Here is a 10,000-nt window from a genome sequence, read left to right as displayed (position 1 = left end):
TCTCTCTCAATTTTCCCTCTCTCATTTTCACTTTGTAGTACCCCCCTCCCTCTCTCTCTCTCTCTCTCTCTCTCTCTCTCTCTCTCTCTCTCTCTCTCTCTCTCTCTCTCTCTCTCTCTCTCCCTCTCTCTCCCCACCCCCTCTCTCTCCATCCCTTGTTCTCTGCCTCCTGTGTGTCTCCTCTGCTCTCGTCTTCAGTGCTGGTGTCCTGTCCTCTATGCTGCTCGTCTGCTCTGCGTGCCACACTAATGGAGTCCCTGGTTAATTCGGCTCCCTCTCTTTCTCTCCGACTGCCAGGCACGCTTAGCTCCTCGCTGCCGTGCCTTACTGCTCGCCGCTAAAAATAGCACAGCGGCTTCATGCCACGCTCGGCGGAGCGCTGCCTGCCTGCCTCCGTCCAGGGAGAGGGAGGGGGGCAGATTTGTAGATTTGGCCCCTTCTAAAGCAGGGGGAATGTGTGAGACAGCAAAGCTGATAGATAACTGGGGAGGGCAGGGTGGGGGATGTAGGTGTGGGAAGCTTGTGCGAATGGCAGGGTGGGGGTGGGGGTGGGGGGGAGGATGTTGTGGGGGCTGGATAGGGGGGTGGAAGTCTTGTGGGTTACTTTATAGATTGGGGAGGGTTGACGGGGGAGTGGGGGTGTGGAAGTCTTGTGGGTTACTTTATAGATTGGGGAGGGCTGGGGGAGGAAAGTGTGTGGAAGTCTTGCAGGCTATTTTCTTGGTGGACACTCGGAGGCAGTGAGGTGTGGAGGTGATGTCAGAAAGCAGACAGATTTAGTGAGATCTAGTGAGTCGGTAATGCACAGGGGAGACATAGGACTAACTGTCTCTCACTCTCTCTCTCTCTCTCTCTCTCTCTCTCTCTCTCTCTCTCTCTCTCTCTCTCTCTCTCTCTCTCTCTCTCTTTCTCTCAGAAACACACACACACACACACACACGGATGCACACACACACACACACACACGGATGCACGCACCCATGCACGCACACTTTTCTTTGCGCAGGGGAGACATGGTAGACTCACAGGATTTACCGGCTCACAAGACAGCGGAAGACTAGAGCATTGCTGTGCCAACAGCATTTAATGGAACTATTCACTCCATTTTACACATGACGCACAAAAGAGCTTTTTCTTTTCTTTTCGGAGCGAAAGGTCAAGAAAATCTCTTCAATCTAGACAGACAAGGCGGCCCATAGTCACAGAAGGTCAGTGTATTGTAGTCGGCGACATTGTGTTGTATTACTTGGAGTCCTGTCCAAACATAAAAACATTGCTGAACTTCCGAGGCAAGGTCACCGAAGACTGGCTAATGTCATAGTCGGAGGAAAGAAGCTATTGTGCACTTGGGTGTCCCCAGGTGCACTCATGTCCGTAAGGTACAGTCCGTGTTGCATGGCTGGATCAGCCATAAGGCATACAGGACATATGCCCGGTGGACTGTTGATGATTTTCGTCTGGTCCCCCCCTCAGTGTAGTGGAATCAGTCCTCATACCGCTACTGCTGACCTGTCAGAGTGAGATTTAACCCCTTAAGACACAGCATTATAAATTAGCTGTTACCAGAAGGGCAATGACTAAGTTGTTATGTATTACCAAAGGTCCCGTGCGTCCCGTCCCGTCCCGTCCCGTCATAGTAGTGTAGTACTATTGTAGTTAACTTTCAATGTCGATTACAGCGTGCCACAGGAGGTACGGCGTGCAGTAGCCTCTTACTGCAGATGGGGTCGCCGGTGGGCCTATTCACTATTTGCTGAAAATAATCACCTACATTATAACAACATTGCTATGACAGTGCCGAGAGCCTTAAGTACAAGATTAAGACATAGACATTAGAATTTTGGTAACAGTAAGGTTATTACATAGGTGCTGCACTAAGGGGTTAAGGGGCTCCATAGTCATTTCGCCTGTTGTGGTCAGAATAGCTCATAATTGATGACAAAAAGTATTGTCACAGGCTTCATTGTCTCTCTCAATGCCTGCCGGACCGGTCTTGGCCAAAAATGCCCGGCCTGATTTTTTGTTCCAGCCCAGTCCTGCCGTGTTCAGGTTTGTATGGATGCCTAAGGTACAGCGTCGACCGTGTTCAGATTTGTAAAGGTGTCCACAGGGTACATTTAATGTCCCAGGTGTGGAGTTGTCATCGTGGTTCAGACGGTGTTCTAGAAGAGTCTGGATCTCTGTGGCGCTCAGGGTTCCGCTGCACCTGCCGCCATCGCAGCTCTTTTGTCTGCATCCTTGGCTTGGCCAACCTCCTGACCTCAAGCAACTCCCACACCACCGCACTGCTCATTCCCAGCGCCTCTGACTCGCCACCCAGACAATACACACCTCTCCCACCGTCAGCTGAGCAACGGAGGCTGAGGAGGTTTCTGTCTGTAATTTATTCTGCCATTTGTAAAGCTCAACCCCAAGGTCTCTCAACTCTCTCAACTCTCTTGGGGTTGGTTTAGTATATAGTACGTATACTGTGGGCCTATGTAGTATATCATATTGGCCAAGTCAATGCACTGGGTCATTATGTGGAGCAGTGGTTCCCAACCAGTGGTACGTGTATACGCTAGGGGTACATGGGCACACTAAATGGGGTATCTAGAAAAAGTCACAGCTGGGCAACTCTACTCCCCATCGCTACACCACCATTATGCTGTATGCACTGGGTGCTGTGTGCCTTGTAGCTTATGTATATATTCATGTTGCATTCCAGACCCAATCCAAACTAATAGGAGATCGGACTTCTCCCACTTCCCACTCCTGAAAATGCACTGGAACGCCAGTCAACGCCAATGGCAGCGCCCTTGGAGCTGTCATGGAAAATGTCAATAAAAAGTGAAACTTATAACTTTGCTCATTTAAACTCAACATCTTATTCATGATTTCTGTGTCAACATACGCAAGAAATAATAGCTAATAATGGTTCTTTTGGCTAGTATTAAAACACCTCACTAATTCAGCTACATAAACTGCAGTTGCTATGGTTGTAGAACTCCCACTTCAACTGCCTGGAACGGGAGCTGAAATATGCAGGTAGGAGAAGTGCGATCTCCTACTAGTTTGGATTGGGCCTGGAATGCATCATTAGCACTCCACTGAACCATGTTGCAGAGGGACCTGTATGGGTAGCTGTCTTCCTTCTAGTGTATAGTGCATGTAGGCCTACTGTTTGTTGGCCACTGCTCTGTGCCCTATAGTGTATGGACTGTATATAATGGTCACTGGCCGAGCCTGATCACATATGTATGCTGCTGACTGAGGCAGCGGTGAACCTAAAAGCATATTGTATGTATTGTTCCCTGAGGTGGCTTTTGTGGCTTAAGGACTGATGTAGTGTATAATGCACTGGCAACTGTGTGTCTTAAGGGATTTGTGTAGTGTGTGTTGGTGGAGTGTGTGTTGACGAAGAGTAGAGTATACTATGGGAGCTGGTGTGTATAGTTTATAGTGTTTGTTGATGCAGTGTGTGTTAGTGTAGTGTGCGTTACTGTAGAGTGTGTTACTGTACTGTAGTGTTATGTGTGTTGTTGATGCAGTGTGTGTTAGTGTAGTGTGTGTTATATTTGGTGTGTGCAGGCGCGGCTGACCTCAGCCCTCCCATATCCCAGCTGTCTGTGCAGCAGCATCTCATCAGCTGCTCTTGTTCCCAGGATAATGGACACCCCATGTCATCCCCGTTCCCCTCTGTCATCCCCACCTCCCCCCACCCCCCCTTGCTGTTCCGGACGACCACCCTTAACCCCCCCCCCACACACACACCACACCACACCCCCTTTCCGTTCCGGACACGCATCATTTCCTGTCACCCCTGCTGAGCCGGGGCACAGACCTCCATCACCGTGGTGGGGGGGGGTGTTGGGGTGTTGGGGGAGTACAGCCCTGCCAGCTGAGCAGGGGGGGGGGTTGGGGGGTTGAGATGATACAGAGATGACAGAAAAGACACAGAGGAATGGCAGAGAGAGAGAGAGAGAGAGAGAGAGAGAGAGAGAGAGAGAGAGAGAGAGAGAGAGAGAGAGAGAGAGAGAGAGAGAGAGAGAGAGAGAGGGGCTACAGAGGGGCTACAGAGGGGCTAGAGACTGATGTAAAAGACAGAGAGCAATAGAGAGAAGGGGGGGATGAGAGATTGAGTGAAAGGGGCTAGGCAGTCAGCTCGACTTCATTGTGTCGTCTGCAGTGATGGTGAATGATGCCACATGCTGCACCACCGTATGAGAGGAAGAGATACACAAGGGACAGGGAGGAAGGCATGCAGTAGGAAATATGTGTTTGCAGCCTAGAAGAGTGAGAGATTTAAGGAGTGAAGATAGCAATAGGAAAAGAGACATGGAAGGGCATCTTCACACAATCTAAGCCAGATTTGCTGAAATCTGTGTGGCGCGTACCGTAGTCAACATGCATCATCAGGAGGCCATTCAGTTCAGTCAGAGAGAATAGAGCAGGTGTTGGCATCTCTGGTTAGCCACTTTAAATCCCACGAGTGTTGCATAAATGATTGTCCCATCTCTTTTCCTCAGTGTCTGCTGGAAAGCTCCTCCGAAGAGTTTCAATATATGAACCGAGACAAAGCAAAACCACGTGTCACCAACGCAATAAGGTGTGATCAAGTCCATTGTCCCAAATGGGCGTGACTTTGCATTGAAATCAGTTCATTCCGAGTCCCCACCGCTAGTCTCCTAAATGGGCATGACAGCCATGTGATGGCAGCCTAGAACCTTCCATTATTAATTCTGGAACAAACTGGTCATGAAATGTCTCCTCATCAATCGCCTCAGGTTCCTCTCATATTTGGAGCCTTTTTAGCCCACGAAGAGTGCAGCCCAACCTGCAGCACTGTACACACACAGCAGGTTTACGCCTGATTCAGAAGAGTTACGCGGTTATTGTTGAGCACAAGGTGAGGTAGAGAAAAGAGTGCAGTTTGTAGCCTTCATGTCACAGCACGGTTTAGTGTTGCAGTAAAGGGTCTTGAGACCAAGATTGCTTACACGCGTCATAAAATGTATCTGTATTATAAAATAAAATCTGTAGAAAAACATGCCATTCTAGTAAGCAGACAAAACATTCCACTCCACCCAACCCACTGTGATTCTTTGACAGCGGTAACATTAATTTACCAAACATTATGCTTATGCCACCTCTGCAATTACAGTAGTTCAGTGTTTCTCAAAGTGGGGCATAAGCCCCCCTGGGGGGGCGTGTGACATCTGATTTTGGGTTTTTCCCCCCCCAAGGAAATAATTTCCTGTCTCGCCAATAAGTCAATAAGTTTAAAGCCCTCACCAACATTATATTATTGTCATGAATTTGAATAGCATAGGAAATGAACACACATCTGCATTCGACTGCAGTCCCTCTTTGTTTAATCTCCACCAGTCACCTTTCCTTTGATTCTGCGCAGCGATCGCAAAATCTGCACGAGTACTGCTTTTGCTGGGGGATGGGGGGCTCGGAAGCATTCAGACCCACTGAAGGGGGGAATGATGGAAAAAGTTTGAGAACCATTGCAGTAGTTTATCTTCATGGTGCATGTTCTGTATGTCCTCATTGCCTATGTATGTTCTCCTGCCTATGACTCTTGGCTGTGGTATAGAAACACTAGCCACTAGTTCCCCCTGTGCTCCAGGTCAACGCTATGTCCATTCAGCACTTGGTCTCAACAATAAAGTCACAGCATGTGAACAAACGGCCACTCATTGATTGCCTATTTGTCCTGTGCTGCTTGGGGGTTGATTTTTTACGCTACCGTAGGCTACCTTTGGAAAAGCAGCTCATTCAGTCGCAGTAAGTGGCTTTTGAGTAACCTGCTGTTCTCACGGTACTGTATAGACCCCGACCTGAATGCAGCAGCCATTGGAGGTAGAATAAACAGGTGTTCACTGGGGTCTGCTGCGCCACAGGACTCTCAGGAGTGTCTTTTTTACGTCAACCAGGGAAACAGGCACAGAGAAACAGCTGCCACATCTGTCAGGTCTCTGTAGCCCCACTCACCGAATCAGTCAGGTCTCTATATTCTCGCCCTGAGCCAGTCAATGGCACCACTCAACAGTCGATTCGCCCATAAATCTGGACAGCAGACTGCCCGGTCTTGTCTGGCCAGGAGGGTGGAGAGGAGGTCAACGTGGTGGGGGGTTGGACATGCTGGAGGGTACAGCAATGGCCATTAATCTGGACAGCGTGTCCTCTGGTCTTGTTCAGCCGGGGGGGAGGGGGGGGGGGGGGGGGGGGGGGGGGGCGGGAGGGAGGAAGAGGAGGGTTGGCAAGAGTGGAGAAGGGTGGATGGGGTTGGCAATGGTGTGTAGGGTTGGAGAGAGTGTTGGAGGGGAGTTGATGGATTTGGATGGACCAGCAAAAGGCCATGAATCTGGGCAGCACATTTTCTGGGCCTGCTTTGGCCATGGGATGGAGGGATGTTGAAGGTGGGCGCTGGGGTTGATTTGGTGATTTTGGTTGTTCCAAGAGTGGCCATGAATCTTGGACTACTCTGGTCAGGGCAATAGAGGTTGGGGGCTGGGAGTGGAAGGCTGAACAGGGGTGGGGGTTGATAAGCGAGGAATTTGAGGAGTGTGTTTGTACCGCTATGAGCGATGTATCCAGGCAGCCCTGGGCCTCTCAAGACAAGGAAATGAAAAAGGGTATGGTAGCCAAATATAGTGTAGGGTCAGGAAGTGAAGAAGATGGGTTTTTGGGGGGAAGAGGGGGGATGAGGAAGGGCCATGAATTTGGGCACCATGGTCTGTGGAGTTGTCCTACCAGATGGCAGAGGAAGATTAGTGTAGGGGCTGGTCGATTGTTTTGTCAGGGTCCTGCTGTGGGGGGTGGGTTGATAGGGCAAAAGGTGGGGAGAAGGTTGGGTGCGTGGGTGTGAGGGGGTCGGCTGTGGTAGTTGTTGGGATGGGGTGGTTCCAGGAGGGGCCATGAATTTGGACAGCAGTAGAGATGTCCAGCCAGGAAGGGGAGAAATGAATATAGGGGCTGAAGAGGGGGTCGTGGGCAGTGGTGTAGTCTACGTAGAACGCAGAGTATACCCACTTCTAAATTTCAGGGATTTCAGTATACCCACTTAAAATTGATTGATCCATTGTTTTGAATAGCACAAATGTATACAGTATACCCACTTCAAAAAATGCTCAAATATACAGTATACCCACCATATAAAAGTAGACTACACCACTGGTCATGGGGTTGGCAGGGAGAAGAGGTGCATGAGGGAAAACAGGGGGTGGGTGTGAGAAGAAAAAAACAGACTGCTAAAAGAGAGGGCTAGGCTGGGGCGTGGATGGGCATTGTCATTCTAGGAGGGATTGTTTATCTCGGCACCATGCTCAGTGGACCTCTCCAGCCAGTGGGGGGAGCGTGAGAGGAAATGAGTATAGAGGCAAAAGGACGAGTGGGTGTATGAATGAAAGTCAAACTGCTACAAGAGAGGGGTAGGCTGGGGTGTGGATAGGCATTGAGGTTCCAAGAGGAGTCTTGCGTCTGTGGAGCTGTCCAGCCAGGGTAGGGAGAGGAGATGAGCACAGGGGCTAGTGGAGGAATCTGACTTTGGCAGGGCCAGGAGTGGAGAAGAGTAGCATGTGAGGGTGGGTGTGTGAAAGAGATGAGTGGGTGTGTGAAAGGAAGGCAGTCCGCTACAAGTGAGGGGTAGCATAGCACGTGGATGGGCATTGTCGTTCCAGGAGGGGCCATTTATCTCGGCACCATGTTCAGTGGACCTGTCCGGCAGCCGGTGAGGGGAGTGCGAGAGGAAATGAGTACAGGGGGGCAGCAGGGTGAGTGGGTGTGTGAAAGTGAGGAGTAGTCTAGGGCAGTGTTTCTCAAACATTTTCAGACCGAGGATCACTTTGTCTTCCCAAAAATGTTCAGGGACCACCTCTCAACTGAATTGACAGTTGACGGGTGCACTGCTAATGTGACACTAGTTCCGGTGCAGATCACTTAGGCCTACTTTTTATTCACAGATTACAAGCCTGTCTTATTGTGATGAAAATACGTTTGACATTGTAATAATGTTACAAATGTAGCCTACTTCTAGCTTGTCTTAGAAAATTAGAAATCCCCCCGCGGACCACCTGAGCTCTTACGTGGACCACCAGTGGTCCCCGGACCACACTTTGAGAATCACTGGTCCAGGGTGTGGATAGCTATGGTGGTTCCAGGAGGGGCCATGAATCTGCAGCAAATGTGCAGCTAATGCAGCTCAGCATCCATCACGCCAGACGTATCGAGTTTCCCCGCTCACGCCCCGCCGAGAGGCTCCGCGGCACAAATCCATGCTCACCACAGTTATCTGTCTGCTGAGCTGCATTCAACTGCGATTTTTCTGTAGATAGAGGAGAATTCGGACTCCCATTGCATTCCTGTACAGAAAGCTCATTACTGTAAATTGAATTGATTGCTGGCAGTAAATTATTTGGCAGCCATGTCCATTACTGTACTGTTGTAATGTATTTATGTGTGCAGTGACAGTAGCACTGTTGGATAGCCTACTCCACTGATAGATATTTACTACTATGCTGTATTTTTGCAGGGGATGGCAGCACATTCCAGCTTTAACCATTCCAAGCCTCTGATTATCATACAATTGTCACCAAAATGGGGATGATTGTGTCTTAATCTGTTAGTGAAGACTCCTTGTAGTGTTATACTGATGTGGTTATGATGTAGTTGTGCTTTTTCATAGTGAATAGGATCGCCTGTGATCGCGTCTGCATGAAAGGGTTACGAGCGATCTAGATGTCAGGTCTTCGCATCACGGGCGGTCCTAGGGGTGGGCTGACTGGGCAATTGCACCATCCCGAAACCCCGCTCCCATCACGAAACGTCGCCCTCAAACGACATCGCGAAAATCGCTATAAATACTTATACATATACGTGTTCAAACGTTACTATTAGTGGTTTTTGTCAGCCTTTTTTTTGCCCATTTTTTGCCGAGAGCAGGGCTACCTTGAAAGGGGTAATGATTTTAACTGTATTAAGCCCCAAAATACCCCATAATACATCTTAAGACGTCTTAAGACGTAACAACATTCCCTTGGATTTAGTGGTGAGCGTCGCTATTGAGACTGAGTCACTTGAGTCACTCTTACGAGGGACGTTGCTACCATTGTTAGCAAAGACGCATTCGAGAATGCCACCCCTGCAACGCAGCATCACAGTGCCTTATTTACATATTACACTGCTGGCACTACAGCATATTTATTATAGATTTGTAATTATGTAAGAAGGTGTGTCAGGTTTACATTGATATACACACGCAGACATCCATTTAAAATCATTTCAACTGTCATCTCAAAAAATGTAGAGCTATTATATATAAGGAGATATGGCTTTTTAATGCTGTGTTTTCCCCTACTGTAGGCTTTTAGCAGCCATCCAGTGGGTGAATTTATTACCATGAGAGGTAGCAAGCGCATGAATATATTAGACACCACGAGCTGTTTGACATTTAGCACACGGCGGCGTCAGTGTTTCTGTAGGTTTAAACAATGTACACTCTCAAATGGCATTTTTACATTCATGACATTCAACGACAACACACACACACGCGCCATCACCGTCTGTTTTGTTTACCATGCATTGTGCGTGTGTGTGTGTGTGTGTGTGTGTGTGTGTGTGTGTGTGCGTGCGTGCGTGCGTGCGTGTGTGTGTGTGTGTGTGTGTGCGTGCGTGCGTGCGTGCGTGCGTGTGTGTGTAATTATGCTCACACACGGAGGAATACGGATTGAGACAGACAGACAGACAGACAGACAGACAGACAGATCGACACAGACAGACAGACAGACAGGCAGGCAGGCTGGCAGGAGTAAGGTACAGGTGTAGGGCACTGATGCAATCCTGAGTGGCTCTTGTGTTCTGGTTCCTTTTTGCAGACAGTCTGGTTTGACCTGCACCAGCGACTAACTGAGACTGATGGCACAACAAGCGCAGTAAGTAGTGTCTGCGTGACATGACCCTACCCCAGCCCCACACCGCATCAGCCACCCTACCTGGATGCCACACTGCAAAA

The 10,000-nt window shown here is 49.1% G+C and overlaps 1 protein-coding gene across 1 annotated transcript in view; it reads left to right on the top strand.

Moving 5' to 3' along the window:
- The window catches only part of necab2 (N-terminal EF-hand calcium binding protein 2), a 179,739-nt gene that overhangs the window by 137,507 nt on the left and 32,232 nt on the right, over positions 1 to 10,000 (top strand). The window contains exon 9 of the mRNA XM_063197455.1: positions 9,864 to 9,920. Coding sequence (XP_063053525.1) covers positions 9,864 to 9,920 — 57 coding nt within the window. The remainder of the gene's footprint in view (positions 1 to 9,863; positions 9,921 to 10,000) is intronic.

The sequence above is a fragment of the Engraulis encrasicolus genome, chromosome 4 (genome assembly GCF_034702125.1).
Source record: "Engraulis encrasicolus isolate BLACKSEA-1 chromosome 4, IST_EnEncr_1.0, whole genome shotgun sequence".
Taxonomy (NCBI): Eukaryota; Metazoa; Chordata; class Actinopteri; order Clupeiformes; family Engraulidae; genus Engraulis; species Engraulis encrasicolus.
The sequence above is the reverse complement of the archived record's forward strand: the minus strand, read 5'-3'. Positions and strand labels throughout refer to the sequence as shown.